At 46.1% G+C, this 16,447-nt stretch overlaps 1 protein-coding gene across 3 annotated transcripts; it reads left to right on the plus strand.

The window, feature by feature from the left end:
- The first annotated feature begins 478 nt into the window (after positions 1–478).
- On the plus strand, positions 479–16,212 carry LOC117357667 (transcription factor Sp5-like). Of its 3 annotated transcripts, none has more exons than XM_033938555.1 (2): positions 479–672; positions 14,762–16,212. In XM_033938555.1, the coding sequence occupies exons 1-2, from the start codon at positions 628–630 to the stop codon at positions 15,755–15,757; spliced, it is 1,041 nt and encodes a 346-aa protein (XP_033794446.1). In that variant the 5' UTR covers positions 479–627; the 3' UTR covers positions 15,758–16,212. The 3 variants fall into 3 exon arrangements, with proteins under 3 accessions (XP_033794446.1, XP_033794448.1, XP_033794447.1); XM_033938557.1 differs by having other exon boundaries at positions 519–672; positions 14,767–16,212; XM_033938556.1 differs by lacking the exon at positions 479–672 and adding an exon at positions 1,097–1,251.
- Positions 16,213–16,447: the final 235 nt, after the last annotated feature.

Here is a 16,447-nt window from a genome sequence, read left to right on the forward strand (position 1 = left end):
AGAGCGGACTTGTTTTGTCTGCTCCAGATTCACAAAATACAGGCTCTTTTTTTCCTGTGATTCCCAAACCAAAAGGACTTGTTTATTAAAATCTATTAGAATTACAATGTGTAGGCTTCACTGCTCTTTGGACAGCCTTTCCTTGCACCCTCCCCCCCCCCCTTTTTAAATACAAGCTAGAAAAGCTTAATTTAAGCCGTAGAGAAACCTCTTCAGTTACCACTGTCCCTTAGAGATAAGAGAGAAACAGAGAGAGGGTCAGACAACCTCAATCAGTGCAGCTTGCATGCATAACAAGCCCCTCGGCAAGGGGTCTCTCTCACACACATATTTTTTTTTTTTTTTTTTTTAAAGAAGAGCTGATCAGCCCTCCCTCCCCCACTTTGAAACGGTTCAAGCAGCTTAATGATTGGTTAACTTTCTGACTTCAAAGAGAGCCTAAATCCAATTCCCTGATTGGCTTGAAAGGCCCCCCCCCCCCCCCTCAAGCCTGACCACAGGAGAAGCCGATCTTCAGCAGACTTGAGGACAAGTGCCAGGTCAGAAGCTCCCCCTCGTTCGACAGGCGATGAGCCCTTGAGGCACTCCCGCTCCTTGCCAGTGGCTCCGGTTTCGGCTCCGCTTCTGATGGCGACCCTGGCAGCCGAAAGTGCCCTGCAGGCGTTCTTACAGGTAAGACCTGCGCTTCTCAGCCAGGAAGGAGAGTTTATCATTACTGAGAACTTTAAAAATGCCTGAAACCACCTATGCAATGTGCCGGCCAAATGGGACTTAATAGAACTGCTTGAGTGGACGTGGGGAGCCCTAAAAACGTGAACCGATGGAATTTTCAGTGAAATTATTGGGGGGGGGGGGGGGTGTATCAACAGAATCATTTTTTTTCTTTACCCAGAGTAAACTGCATGTCTAGATTTTTTTTTTTTTTAATCTAAATTAAAAATGGCAATAGGCCTGTAAGATCCACGTTATTATTCTTAGAATCTACTCCAGCAAAGTCAATCATTTTCCGGGGGGGAGGGGGGGGTTCGGCGCCTTTTTATCTTTTCCATTAACTCTTTATTTCATTTGTGCATTGTGTTGTCTAGAAAGCCGAGGCGGATCTTATCCGGGTCTTGTACAAAGTTAAAATGTAACTTGTTTGCGCTGGCGATGGACCGGTACGGGATTGGGAACGATAGCTCAGCCCCCTCGTCCAAGATTTTGCCGTTTGGACTGGTTTCTAGGATTGGCTGGTGAACAGAATTGGGAAAGGTAAATCCGCAAGCGCAGCTTCAGCTCTGAAAATCTTCCCCAACCTTCAACAAGCGAAATAAGGCGTTTTTCTCACTGCCCAGCATCAAATGAGTTAGAAAACGCCTCCAGATTTGCAACGGGAAAAAAAAGGGGGGAAGAGCGCGGTAGATGGAATCAAGTTTTCAAGTTTAAAATTTGGTTTAAGTGGTGGGAGTCTCTGTGTCACGTCTTTAAAATGGAACCTATACAACAGGGACATTATAAGAAGTTTCTGGATATTTGGGAGCCGTTGACAAAATATTGTAAAGAGTGATTATTGGTTTTGCCCCTTGATTGTGCACATCCAGGGTGGGTGGGAGGAAGAAGATTTTTAATCTTTAATTTGAGTGCAATTTTTGAATATGAAGATGGGGGTGATATATATATATATTTGTCATAGATTATCATTTTGATTAAATTTAGGTGCTATTATAGTGTAATATGATTGTATAATATGTTGCACTTGTTTTTGGCTTCAAAATGAATAAAAATATTTTTTAAAAATTTTTGGATTAAACGTAAGCAGCTTTTCTATACATTTAACTACCCGGTTTCTGAGCAAACAATTAAAAAAAAACAACAAAAAAACCATCGCCACAATAGCCGACTACCCCCCCCCCAGCACCCAGATAATTGTCTTATTCTTAGGCTTTAATCCTAAACTGATAAGCAATCCACTCTAATCTAAACTTTACTTTCTTAAAATCAAGATTAACCCAAAATAGCTCATTTGCAAACAAAACTGGATTAATCAGCAGATCTTGGTCGGAGCCTTCTTTCCCTGCTGAAGGGCTGAACTGTTACTTCTCCCCTCCCCCCCCCTCCCCTATCTGAAATCTTTGTGGAGGAATTTGCAGTACTGCTCCCGGGATTGATGGAGTTGCTGCTGTCTTTATTATAGTCAGTACTATATTACGCTGTTTACTTTCATCCTTCTCGGATTTTGCAGATCTTTGAGAGAAAAGTGGAATACTTCCATGTCACTTAATACAAGAGAAAAGGCCTTATTATACAAGACTGGTTTTAAAAGTTTGGTAAAACAGCACGTTAAATAAAGTAGTCTCCCTCCAGGGCTATTAGTCTAGTAAGTTTCCAGTCTATTTATTCAATTTTCTATACTGTTCTCCCAAGGGAGTTCAGAAGGGTTTACATTAATTTATTCAGGTACTCAAGCATTTTTCCCTGTCTACCAGGGGGCTCACAATCTACCTAATGTACTTGGGGCATTAAGTGATTTGCCCAGGGTCACAAGGTGTAGCATGGGTTTGAACCCGCATCCCCAGGGTGCTGAGGCTGTAGCTTTAACCACTGCACCACACACTCCCCACAGTGCTTTTGTAAGGGGTTTCTCCTACCATAAGAAAAAAACTGGAAACTCACTGGACTATATAGCCCTCAAAGGAGACCACCTTGTTTAACTTGCTTTTTTACCAAACTTTTAAAAGCTCCTTTGTAGCAGTGTCTCTTTATAAAAAAAAATCTTCCCACCGGCAAATTTTGCCTGAGGAGCCAGTGAGGTGGTTCTTTGTATAGCGCTATGAATTGCAGATTGGATCTCGAGTTCATGGGAAGGTGTGAGGCAGTGTCTTGTCTTGAATGGACTGCAGGACCAGAGCTGGCATGGTTTTAGGAAAAAAGTTCGGCAGTCGAAAAGAGTGTAATGCCTTTATGCCTTTTGATTCTTGGCCCTGAAGCAGTGGACTCGGAACATAGTCCATGAAACGCTGGCCGCGTCGGCAGACACAGACATTATATAGGCATTATACTAACTGACTTACGCAACATTCAAGCCATAATGAAAAACTATTTGAGATAAGTAATTCAGCTGTCAACGGCTTTTCTAACTTTGAGAGGGATACATTTTCAATAGGTTAAATTTTGTAATGTTGATTTTTAGATTTTAAGTTTCACTAAAAAAAGCTTTAAAAAATATTTAAAAAATTAAGATAAACAATCATATTAAGTTCAGGTTTTTTTTGGCCTATGACTGGAGCATGGAGCTATAGAACTACGCTGAGTGTTCAGTCCATGATAGGAGTACGCGTAGGCTCCGATTCTGAGGCCTTTTCCTGAACAAGAGTTAGCTGTATATTTGATGTATCTCTCATACTAAGTGGTATTTGTTTTATATATGGGTACAGTGTATTTCGGCCACTTGGGTTGATAATTCCATGGTTCTAGGAGAGGCAGGTCTTGTCAGAAAAACCTGATTGATTTCTTTGACTGGATGACCAAACAGTTGGACATGGTGCCTTTGGTATGGGACCTGAAGTGACGGACTGGATTAAAAACTGGTTAAGTGGAAGGAGAAAAAGTGTATTGGAAAATGGAGTTTGCTCTGTGGAAAAGGATGGTGGTGGAGTGCTACAGGGCCAGTTCTTTTTAACAACTTTGTGAGAGATATTGCTGAAGGACTATCTGGTAAAGTTTGTCTTTTTGCAGATGATAACCAAACTCCGTAATAAGGTAGACTAGGGTTACCAGATTTTCCAGAACTAAAATCTGGACCCATGGCCCCCTCCCCAGGCCCGCCCAGTTCTACCCGAGTCATGCCTCATTCTTCCCTCCCCCCGTCCCACCCCCTCAACCTGTTCCCTTGTTGGGAGGTCATCTGCGAGTGCGCTGGTGTGATGCAATGTCGCATGCATGCTGAGGGACCTCCCAGGAGATGCCTCATCATTGGGCCCCGAGGCCAGGGCTAAAACATAAGATGCCGTGCTGACGTTGCTCCTAGCTGGAAGCTTTTCAAAACCCGGACAAAGTGCTGGGTATGTAGGGTGAAGTACTTCTACACTTCCCCCTCCCCATTCGCAGTTTTTTTTTTTTGGGGGGGAGGAGGGAAAAATACCCCCATATTTTTGTCTTCCCCCCCCTGCATCCTGGCCTTACCTGATGGTCTAGCTGGTTTTTGGGGCAGGAGCTCTTGAGAGACTACGGGAACTCCCCACAGCCATTTCTTAATGGCTATCTGCTACGGGGCAGGAGCGTAGGAAGATCGCTCCTGCCCCAAAAACCAGCTAGACCACCAGGTAAGTCCGGGATGCCAGGGGAAGGTGGAAGGGATGCGGGGGTGGGTCAGAGCCGGATATTCGCGGTTTTTCGCCATTCGTGGTCCGGCTCTGCCCCTATCCCCCGTGAATAACGAGGGAGAAGTGTAGTACGAAAGAAGAATGGGACTTGGGGGTGACTGTGTCTGATGATATCAAGGTGATGTGCCCATGACTAGGACAAGGGAAGGCACTTAACCCTCTTTTCTATAACTTTAACACTTAAAAGCAAGTTCCATTTGTGCACTTAGGTCCAGATTCTCTAATCGGTACCGTTTTTTTTTTTTTCGTTTTTTTTTTTAGGCGCCCAGGCTCAGTAAAAAAACCCCCATTGTTTAAACAACATTTTTAGCTGAGTTTCAAGGGGCCTAAAAAATTGGCAGTGGAATCGCGCCTCCGTAGGCGCTCTAGGTTGCCGAATGCCACTCTGGGCATGGCTAATGCTGGAAGTGGCATTAGCCAGCCTAAAGCATGATTCACATCAAAGGTAGGTGTTCGAAATGTAGGTCTGGCCTACCTTTGCCGGAGGCGTGATTCTGTACCCGGTGCCATCGCGTGGTTAGCACGTGATCAGCGGCCGCCAACGGTGCCGGTTATATAATCTGAGCCTTAGAATATTAGCACATATGTTGGTGAATGTACAATCGGCGCTATTCTAAGTTGGGCCCTTTTTACAAAGCCACATAAGAAATCCTGCCGCGGTAAAAGTACCAAATCCCATTCAGTTCTTTTGGGCTTTGGTGCATTTACCGCGCCAGCGTCACTACTGCAGCTTTCTAAAAGGGGTCCTTTTACTAAGCTATGATAAAAAGTTGCTTTAGCTCGCCCTTATGCGGGTCTTTCCTACACGCTAAGGCCATTTTTACCACAGCTGGAATTAATGGCCATGTACTAATTTTGCCATTAGCATTCGGCCATCGCTAATATTAGTGTTTTGTAAGGGCTCATTCTCCAATCCTGAGCTAATCAGTTAGTGCACAGTAACGTAGACATGCTAACTGATTAACCACAGAAATGTTCACTTTCCACCCCCCAAACACGCCCCCCCCCCTCTGATTTAAAAATAAAAAAATTTTGGGCATGTGGTTTACATGCACAGATTAGAAAATTACCCCAGGATGCCATTTTAAACTGTGATAAGTAGGGGTAGAACAAAATTTGGCCCACCATTGAGCCTTTTATTTGTAGTAAGGTTAAAGGGTCGTGAATTTGATATACTTATGAATGGATGGATCATGTTACTAAGATGCGTGCGTTAAATGTTAATGCGCCCATAGAATATAATGGACGTTAGCATTGAGCGCATGTTAATCTTTAGCTTGCTAAATCAGTTAGCACGCCTTAGTAAAAGGACCCCTTAGTTTGAGCTAAATCAGGTGTCCCCAAAGTCCCTCCTTGAAGGCCGAATCCAGTTGGGATCTATGTGCATGCACTGCTTTCAATGCATATTCATTGGGGAAATCCTGAAAACCCAACTGGATTCGGCCCTCAAGGAGGGACTTTGGGGACCCCTGAGCTAAATTGTCTAGCGCGCCTTAGTAAAAGGTCCCCTGAGTTAGCCACCAACTTATGCCAACACACACAGTGAGGAATACACCCTGGGATGTTTCTTGGCAGAGTACAGGAGCAGTTTGACATTGCCTTCTCCTGTGACGCTCCACCATGTTGCTGCTACCCAACATGGGGCTTCTTGGCCTACAGCACCTGGAATGCCCACGTGGTCTCCCATCCAGATATAGCCAGGCCTGACCCTGCTTAGCTTCCAGTAAGAGCAGCCCTATTCAGGGCAGCCAGGCTGTAGGCGATATACTTATAGATGGTTATTAATTGTGCTGTAAATGTTGGGGGGGGGGGGGTTTGTGTGCTTTTTTAGTAAGGATAGTTTAAGTGGATTATTTATAACTAAACATTATTAATCCTCTATAATAAAACCCTAAGCGCGCATGCGCACTTAGGGTTTTGTGATCCCTGCCAATATGCTGTGTCCCTCCGTGCCGAATTCCATTTCCGGCGCGTGGGGCAGCTTACGATGGCGATTAAAGCTGCGGTTTGCTCCTGCGCTGCCGGGATGCCTCTTCTCACCCCCAACCAGCAAACGCAGCAGCCACGGGCATTTGCGAGGTGGGCCGGCCTAGCAAAAGCCCCGAGGCTGCCTGGGCTAGCGGATGCTGGACAGGAGGAGCAAGGAAAGGAGAAGGCCTACTGCTGGACAAGGGGATCAGATAAGAGGTGCTGCTGGACAGTGGGGAGGTAAAAGGAAGGGAGAAGGGCTGCTGCTGGACAGGGGGAGCAGGGAAGGGTGGTGGTGGTGTCTTGAACTTTGGAGGTTGTTTTCCCCTATAACAGCCTCCGGAACAGCGTACCAGATTTCTACCACTCTCTGGGTGAAGAAGAACTTCCTTACGTTTGTACGGAATCTTTTCCCTTCTAACTTTAGCGCGTGCTTCTCGTCCTCTTCACCTTGTAGAAGGTGAACAGTCTCTTTCACTACTAAGTCAATTCCCTTCATTATCTTGAATGTTTCGATCATGTTCCTTCTCAGTCATCTCTTTTCAAAAGAGAAGAGGCCCAGTTTCTCTAGCCTCTATTTGTACAGCAACTCCTCCAATCCCTTAACCATTTTTGTCGCTCTTCTCTGGACCCTTTCGAGTAGTACTATGTCCTTTATTATGTACGGCGACCAGTGTTGGACGAAGTATTCCAGGTGGGGGCGTACTATGGCCCAGTATAACCTTTTTAGATCTGTTTGTGATCCCCTTCTTAATCATTCCTAGCATTCTGTTTGCCCTTTTTGCTGCCGCCACCGTGCATTGCACAGACAGTTTCATTTACAAACATTTTCAGACTAGTCACTAGAACAGTGACATACAAGGAGGGGGCGCCGGCACCTTTCCGTTCTGCCACTGCCTCCACGCTCGCACCTTCTCTCCCTCCCACCCCATACCTCTGTAGATTTTTGCTAGCGCATGCAACTTCTCCCACCTGTTGCTCGCGCCAGCCTGGTTCCCCTCTAAATCATTTATGGGTCATGGGGCCAGGAAGTGACATCAGAGGGAAATTCAACACTGGTACAAGGAACATGCTGGAGAAACCACTCGTGCTAGCAAAGATTTAGAGGTAAGGAGTGCGTGAATGCCGGGGGGGGGGGAGGACACGCCACGCCACTACCCTGGGCGCCTCCTACCATTACTATGCCACTGCTCTAGGAGTTTGTGTTCATCATTTGTAGTGAAATCTTTACTTATTTATTTAATCACAGGTGGCCTATAGAGCTCTGCATTTTCCTGTTCTGAGATGACATAATGTTAGCGCTCTCTCAGGGTACTGCTGACATTCAGTGGCATAGTAAGGGGGAGGAGCGGTCCGCCCTGGGCGCCATCTTCCTCAGGGTGCCAGCACCCTTCCTCTCTGTCCCCCCTCCCCTTTTTAACTTCGGCGTGAGCAGCCGCCAACTTGCTGCCTGCGCTGGCTTCGGCACCCTGACGTTGCTTCCGGGAGCTGCACCTAGGAAGTGATATAGAAACATAGAAACATAGAAATAGACGGCAGATAAGGGCCCACGGCCCATCTAGTCTGCCCACCTTAATGTCCCTCCCCTACCTTTGCCCTGTGAATAGATCCCATGTGCCGATCCCATTTTGCCTTAAAATCAGGCACGCTGCTGGCCTCAATCACCTGTAGTGGAAGACTATTCCAGCGATCAACCACTCTTTCAGTGAAAAAGAATTTCCTGGTGTCACCTCGTAGTTTCCCGCCCCTGATTTTCAACGGATGCCCTCTTGTTGTCGTGGGACCCTTGAAAAAGAAGATATCTTCCTCCGCCTCGATGCAGCCCGTAAGATACTTGAACGTCTCGATCATGTCTCCCCTCTCTCTGCGCTCCTCGAGCGAGTATAGCTGTAATTTGTCAAGCCGTTTTTCGTATGGTAGATCCTTGAGTCCCGAGACCATCCGGGTGGCCATTCTTTGCACCGACTCCAGTCTCAGCACATCCTTGCGATAATGCGGCCTCCAGAATTGCACACAGTATTCCGGGTGGGGCCTCACCATGGATCTATACAATGGCATAATGACTTACGACTGACGAAACCCCTTCGTATGCAGCCCATGATTTGTCTTGCCTTGGACGAAGCCTGCTCCACTTGATTGGCAGACTTCATGTCCTCACTGACGATTACCCCCAAGTCTCGTTCTGCTACCGTTTTTGCTAGGATCTCGCCATTAAGGGTATAAGACTTGCATGGATTCTGGCTGCCCAGGTGCATAACTTTGCATTTTTTGGCATTGAAGTTGAGTTGCCATGTCCTAGACCATCGCTCCAGTAGGAGTAGGTCGTGCATCATGTTGTCGGGCACTGAATCTTCGTCTGTTGTGCATTTGCCCACTACATTACTCAGTTTGGCGTCATCGGCGAATAATGTTATTTTACCTCGAAGCCCTTCTGCCAAGTCTCTTATAAAGATGTTGAATAGAATTGGGCCCAAGACTGAGCCCTGTGGTACTCCACTAATCACCTCTGTCATTTCGGAGGGGGTGCCGTTCACCACCACCCTTTGGAGCCTACCTCCAAGCCAGTTCCCAACCCATTTCGTCAATGTGTTACCTAATCCTATAGAATTCATCTTGCTCAGTAACCTGCGGTGTGGTACGCTATTGAATGCTTTGCTAAAGTCCAGGTACACGATGTCCAGGGACTCCCCAATATCCAGCTTCCCCGTCACCCAGTCAAAGAAGCTGATCAGGTTGGATTGGCAGGATCTCCCCTTAGTAAATCCATGTTGTCGGGGATCCCGTAGATTCTCCTCATCCAGGATCTTATCTAATTGGTGTTTGATTAGAGTTTCCATTAGTTTGCTCACTATCGATGTTAGACTCACTGGTCTGTAGTTTGCTGTCTCCATCTTTGAGCCTTTCTTGTGGAGTGGAATGACGTTAGCCGTCCTCCAGTCCAACGGGACGCTGCCTGTACTAAGGGAGAGGTTGAAGAGCGCGGACAGTGGCTCCGCCAAGACATCACTCAGCTCCCTAAGCACCCTGGGGTGCAGGTTGTCCGGCCCCATTGCTTTGTTAACCTTGAGCTTTGACAGCTCACCGTAGACACTGCTGGGCGTAAACTCAAAGTTACTAAACGGTTCAACTGAGCCAACCCTTGTCTGTAGCTGAGGGCCGAGCCCTGGCGCTTCTCGGGTGAAGACTGAGCAGAAGTATTCATTTAATAGTTGGGCTTTTTCCGAATCCTTTTCCACATAGTCTCCGTCTGGTTTCCTAAGATGTACAATCCCGCCTGAGTTTTTTCTTCTATCACCGATATACCTGAAGAAGGATTTATCTCCCTTCTGGATGTTCTTTGCTAGAGACTCCTCCATGAGGAATTTAGCCTCCCTGACTGCTGTTTTGACGGCTTTTGATTTGGCCAGGTAGTCTGCTCTAGAGTCCTGCTTCCCTGATTGTTTGTAAGAGATGAATGCTTTTTTCTTCTCCTTGATCAGGTCTGAGATCTCCGCAGTAAACCACTGTGGCTTATTGTTCCTTCGCCGTTTACTTACTGATTTTACATAGCGGTTTGTTGCTTCTTGTATGGTTGCTTTCAAAGTCGACCACATGTCTTCCACGTTATCGGTTTCTTCTTGGCTTTGTAGCGCCTGGTGAACGAAGTCTCCCATTTCTTTGAAATTTGTGTCCTTGAATTTGAGGACTTTGGTTAGTGTAGTAGATTTAGTGAAACATTTCCTGATATTGAACCATACCATGTTGTGGTCACTGGAGGCCAATGTGTCGCCCACCGAGACCTCTGTGATACTTTCTCCATTGGTAAGTATCAGGTCCAGTATTGCCTGATCCCTTGTCGGTTCCAACACCAGTTGCCTGAGGCTTGCTCCTTTCATAGAGTTTAATAGCCTCCTGCTGCTGCCGGAAGCAGAGGTAAGTGTAACCCAATCCACATCAGGCATGTTGAAGTCACCTAGCAATACTGTGTCCCCACGCAAGGTGATATTTTCTATATAATCGATTATTTCCATATCCAGGTCATCCTGTTGTCTTGGGGGTCTGTAAATTACGCCAAGATACAAGCATTTGTCCTTCCCTCTGGCCAAATTAACCCAAAGGGATTCCCCAGTATACTGGACATCTGAGATTCTCATGACCTTAATGTCATCTTTAGTATATAATGCTACACCCCCTCCCATCCTACCCTCTCTGTCCCGGCGAAGCAAGTTGTAACCAGGTATGACCATGTCCCACCCGTGGGAGTCTGTGAGCCAGGTTTCGGATATCGTCACCACATCCAGGTCGGCATTCCTTATTTCTGTTTCCAATTCCAGGATCTTGTTTCCTAAACTGTGTGCGTTGACGTACATAGCCCTCCATGTTATATTTTTGTTATGTCTCAGTGGGGATATTCCTGTTTGAGCTATTTGAACACCTTTAGCATTGTTTGTGTTATTTGTGCTTTCCTGAGGCTCAGAACCACAATGTGTACTCCCCATATACCCAGAACTACAGTGTGTACTCCCCCTAGACCCGGAATTACAATGTGACCCATAAATATGATGTGACCCTACTCCCGACTCAAAAGTGTGTGCACTCACCCCTGACCCAGAATTTCGGTGTCTACTTTCCTCAGCCTCATAAATGTATTGGCATTTTAGTTCGCCTGGTATATTGTTTGTGCCTGTATCCTCCCCCGACTTACCTAGTTTAAAGCCCTGTGGAGTAGGCGGGCTAGGCGGTGTGCATGCACTGCTTTCAATGCATATTCATTGGGGAAATCCTGAAAACCTGACTGGATTGTGGCCCTCAAGGAGGGACTTTGAGATCCCTGCTCTATCTCGTGCATATTCATGGAGGGTATCCTGAAAACTGCCTGGTTAGGTGTGTCCTGAGGACCAGGTTGAACCCCTGCATTATCCCCCTCCCCCTTTTACAAAACGGTAGCACAGTTTTTAGTGTCAGCCGTGGTGGTAACAGATCTGACCCCGCTCCCCCCCTCCCCCCCACACACACACTACGCTCGCACCCTTCCTTCCCCACCTACCTTGTACCTCTTTAAAATCTTTTCCAGCACGAGCAACTACTCTTGCCTGCTGCTCGTGCAGGCTTGGCTCCCTCTGAAATCACTTCCAGGTCACGGGGCCAGGAAGTGACATCAGAGGGAAAGCCAGCGCAAGCAGCAGGCTGGAGAAGCTGCTTGCGCTGGCAAAGATTTAAAGAGGTGTGGCATGGAAGGAGCGAGGGGTAGAGAGGAGGGTGCAAGGGGGCCTCCTAGACTTGTTACGCCACTGCCTTAACTATCAATTGGGTGCTCACAGCCAACTATTGATGTTAATCCTGAGAGAGCTCAAACCCTCCAACACCATCCTCGATCCCTGCCCATCCAGCCTCATGCTGTCCACAGAAGACGCTATGGCAGAATCCATCCTCCCCATCATTAACACCTCCCTCTCCACAGGGACAGTTCCCCTCAGCTGGAAATTAGCTATTATCAAACCCACTCTCAAAAAAACCCCACCCTTGACCCTAACGAACCCGGCAACTAACGCCCGGTCTCCAACCTCCCATTTGTCTCCAAGCTCCTAGAACGAATTGTGCTCCGCCGACTACACCCTTTCATAGAAGAACAAGCTGCTCTGTCCCCTGATCAAACCGGCTTCCGAACAGGCCACAGCACAGAGTCAGTACTCCTAGATATCATCGATGACACCTAGACAATACTCGACAAAGGCAGCGATGCCCTACTAGTCCTACTTGACCTCAGTGCTGCCTTTGACACAGTCGACCACCACCTCCTCATATCCAGACTCTATGACCTTGGAATCAAGGACTCTGCCCTCCAATGGCTCATCTCCTTCCTCCACCAAAGGACCCACACTGTCCTACTAGTTCTAGAATACTGCCTCAGCATGCCTAACTTGGGTGACAGCATTTGCATCAGGTTTCTGCAGGCATAAGTCTGGTGCCTAATGTTAGGTATAGGATTTGGCGCTAAGCATGAGTTCTATAAAGGACGCACATCCTGTATAGAATCGCTCTTAGCGCCAGTTTTGTCCAGTGCTGAATTCTGTGCACCGTTCATAAAATTTCCTTCATAAGGTCCTCTTGGGCCACCCAGCATTCGTAGTGCCTACCTAGCCCCTACTCCATCTCTGGTCTTCTTCATCCATGGCCCATACTATCTCCCTTTGGATTTGTCCTAAGTGGACTCAAGTTTTGGATATGGGTTAGATGATCTCTGCTGCTTCCATTGCTTAGTAGTTAAAACCAGCTCGGGCTTTCTTTAGTTGAATGTTTTAGACACAGTGCAATATGTTCCTTCTGACATGTCAAGAATATCCAGTAAGGACTTGATATATTCCTGAGTTAAATTAATGTCCTTAGGGGGTTCGGGCTAAGGACAGTTTTGCATACATACAATTGAGACATTATGTGCACGCTTTAAATGTAGACGGCCTTATAGGTAGGCTTGGGTGGTAAGCTTAAGGTTTTGTTTTTTTTATAGATTTGCAGAGGAGGGCTTCTCCATTACTTTGCTTCATAAGGTCTTGTGCTTACATTACCCTGGTAAATCATGGGAGCTCTTATGTGCCCGATGGGCACCGGATCGTGGTATCTTGTCCCGGGATCTGGATGTGGGTCACCTCATCTGTCATATTCCCTCTTTGTCGATTTTGACTGAGTTACGTGAATGCCAATTTTGTGTATTGCATAGAGCATATTTTACCCGTGCACAGCTCTTAAGTCGGGACTGTCTGAATCTCCCCAATGTGAGCACTACCAACAAAGCTTAAGTCCTCCTTTCATGCTTTTTGGAGTTGCCCAGGGATTAAGGCCCTTTTGGAGAAGGGCGATACGATACTTAGAAGGTTTATTGGGACGTTCCATTACCTTTACACTGAGAGACTGGAGAAGAGGAGAATTAGAGGGGATATGATAGAGACTTACAAGATCATGAAGGGCATAGAGAAAGTAGAGAGGGACAGATTCTTCAAACTTTCGAAAACTAAAAGAATGAGAGGGCATTCGGAAAAGTTGAAAAGGGGACAGATTCAAAACCAATGCTAGGAGGTTTTTTTCTTCACCCAACGGGTGGTGGACACCTGGAATGCGCTTCCAGAGGGCGTGATAGGACAGAATATAGTATTAGGGTTCAAGAAGGGATTGTACAATTTTCTGAAGGAAAAGGAGATAGAGTGGTATAGATAGAGGTCTACTACACAGGTCCTGGACCTGTTGGGGGCTGCCGCGTGAGCGGACTGCTGGGCACGATGGACCTCTGGTCTGACCCAGCAGAGGCACTTCTTATGTTTATACCAGTGGGATTTTTGCTAGACAAGTATGAAGCCTTTTTATTAGAAAAAACATAGACTTTTTATCAGTTAAGCTGGTATTTTGGCCAAGAAAGTAATCTTAGGGGTATGGACCTCAGAATTGCCTCCATCATTTTGGGTGTGGCTTAATCGGATACATGCTCATACTTCTGGAAAGGGGTATGGTACAGGGTTCTTTCTGACAGAAAAAATATTTTCTTCAAATTTGGGGTCTGTATATCAATTCTTTGCCTCAAAGGCTCATAGTCTTATTTTTAACTCCCTGTAGGTTAGATGAAACCCAGTGATGGCTAGATTTGGGACCCCGCAGGCACCAGCATTTCTACTTTTCAACTGCCATGTCCTCTAACTGTTTTGGTTTTTTTTGTTTGTTAGTTTTTGTTGTCTGTACCTGATTTTGTTGGCCGTGTTTGGTATTTTTGTTCCTGCTGCTTAGTTGTCATTAATCAACAACGGTTTAAATATAAATCTAGCGCCTGGCCGTATGTTCCCCAGGGCTCATAAGAAACCAGGGCCTTGGAATATTACATTTTTATTTACAACGTGGTTTTGAATAGGGGTTGGGCACTAGGTCGAAGTTGATGTGCTATTTGTATTTGCTTCAACAGATAATGACTATTTTTGCCACGACCATTATGTAGAACCATGATTTGTTACATATGTGTTGCTCCCGTATGTTATATTGTTTTTTCTGGTAGTAATGTTTTGCATGCTCATCAATAGCATTGTTTGAAAATACACAGATAGCGCACTGGAGGTGGGGGGTGGGAGGGAGAGATAGTTGGACTATGAACCTGGCTGACATATAATGTGCCATAACATTTTCTGTCTTATTTTATATTTATGCAGTCATCGCTACATTGTTACTGTTATGTAGGTGGGGGGAGGGAGCTCATGTAGGATAATGGATGACAAGAAAAGTACTTTCTGTTTATTGTTGTATTTTTGTGATGTCATCAATAAAAACTGGTTAACTGTAAATGCATGTCCTTGACATCTGGTTAGTGATTGGTGAAGATGATTTTTGCCATGAATATTATGCCCAAAACATCATATCTTAGCTCATCTAGTTCCTTTAAATAATACAATTTGTTTTTTCTTTTTGTTTTGCATCAGGATAGGACTCCAAGTTGTTCACCAGATGCAGGGCTATACTCCTCACTGACCTTTCCAATGACCAACTGTGGGCAAGTTAGACCAACTGGTCCTTCTACCTCTGAACTTCATCGGGTCTCATATGAGAACCCAGGAGCTCCTATGGGTATGTTTCAGCTGTGGAGCAGTGACATGCCACCAAATTCAGGCCTAGGCACCCATGCCCTGACCTTTGGCATGCCAAAACTCCCGTGTCCAGGACACATGCAGGCAGTGGCATCTCAGCCGTCCCATGAACTTCCACTAACACCACCAGCTGAGCACACAGTGCACTCATTTGAACTGTCCCCAGTCAAAGTCTTGGCATCCCAGGTACAGCCGAGTGCAGCCTACCACTTCCCAGAGGCATCATCTATAACACAAGACTTCTCAAATTTCATCCAGAATCCTTCCGTGTTGCCTCCAAGGCAATTACCAACAGGGCATGTTGAAGATACCTCCTGGTGGAGCCTACAGCAGAGTAATGCTGCTGGAAACCTTCACCCTTTTCACATAGGAAGACCCTTAATGCTGGGGCCTCAGCCTCAAATTGCAGAACTTTTCCAGAGTTCCAGTAAGAACCTCCTCAACCCTGGCAGACGCTGCAGGAGATGTAAATGCCCGAACTGCCAGACTTCCAGCACTGCTCCCGAGCCTGGGAAGAAGAAGGTCCACATCTGTCACATTGTAGGGTGTGGTAAGATCTATGGCAAGACATCTCACTTGAAGGCCCACCTACGGTGGCACGCCGGTGAGCGCCCTTTCATTTGCAACTGGATCTTCTGTGGCAAGAGCTTCATCCGGTCCGATGAGTTGCAGAGGCATCTAAGGACTCACACTGGCGAGAAGCGCTTTGGTTGCCAAGAGTGTGGAAAGAGGTTTACAAGGAGTGACCACCTATCCAAGCACATAAAGACCCATCAGAACAAGAAGCTTAGAGGTAATGCACCCATTCTGGATAATATAAAAAAGGAATAGAGGTCCGCCAGTGCAGAGCGCAGGCCCTTTTTGATGCTGCTACATTCAGTGGATGACAATCACTCTTCCACAACAGCTAAATTCACTCTCCAGAGCCTGCAACAGCATCACCTGACACTTTCTTTTGAGTTGTGGTGGTGTACAGTTTAGGACAAGGTCTTTGGGCTGGTGAAAATTTCCAAATGAAGAAGGTGACAGTAGATCTAAGGAAGCTTAACCTTGCCCCAAATCTACATGGGACATAGCACAGACATGGATGTTGATGCAAAGAACTCCAAAAAGTCCATTCAGATGGACCTGAGAACAAACTTGACCTACAGAATTGCAGATAATGCTACCACTGGATCAAAACTGTAAATTTTGTGGAAAGTTGATATTCAAATTTATCTTGTTTAAAAGACTTATTTAAGTACCGAGACATTTGTTTTTAAATGAAGATGCTGTTTCTCTTTTTAGATTTAGTTTGATCTTTAACCTGCTGATTTTCTCCTATGGGCTTCTAGCTCCAATGGGATTGACCTCTGTTGGACAGTAGCATCAGGACCTGTTATTTTCAAGTACTTTTGACTCTCCCTCCCCTTACCCATAAAACCATTGCAGTATTAGCCCATACTGAGGCCACAGGCTATGTCTCCCTCTACAACAGGGGTCTCAAAGTCCCTCCTTGAGAGCCGCAATCCAGTCTTGTTT

This window comes from Geotrypetes seraphini, chromosome 3 (assembly GCF_902459505.1).
Source record: "Geotrypetes seraphini chromosome 3, aGeoSer1.1, whole genome shotgun sequence".
Taxonomy (NCBI): domain Eukaryota; kingdom Metazoa; phylum Chordata; class Amphibia; order Gymnophiona; family Dermophiidae; genus Geotrypetes; species Geotrypetes seraphini.

Excerpts from the sequence above, each read along its gene's own strand:
- LOC117357667 (XM_033938555.1), top strand. The coding sequence starts at position 628 with ATGGCGACCCTGGCAGCCGAAAGTGCCCTGCAGGCGTTCTTACAG. Across the intron at positions 673-14,761 it reads CCCTGCAGGCGTTCTTACAG|GATAGGACTCCAAGTTGTTC; the intron begins GTAAGACCTGCG and ends GTTTTGCATCAG.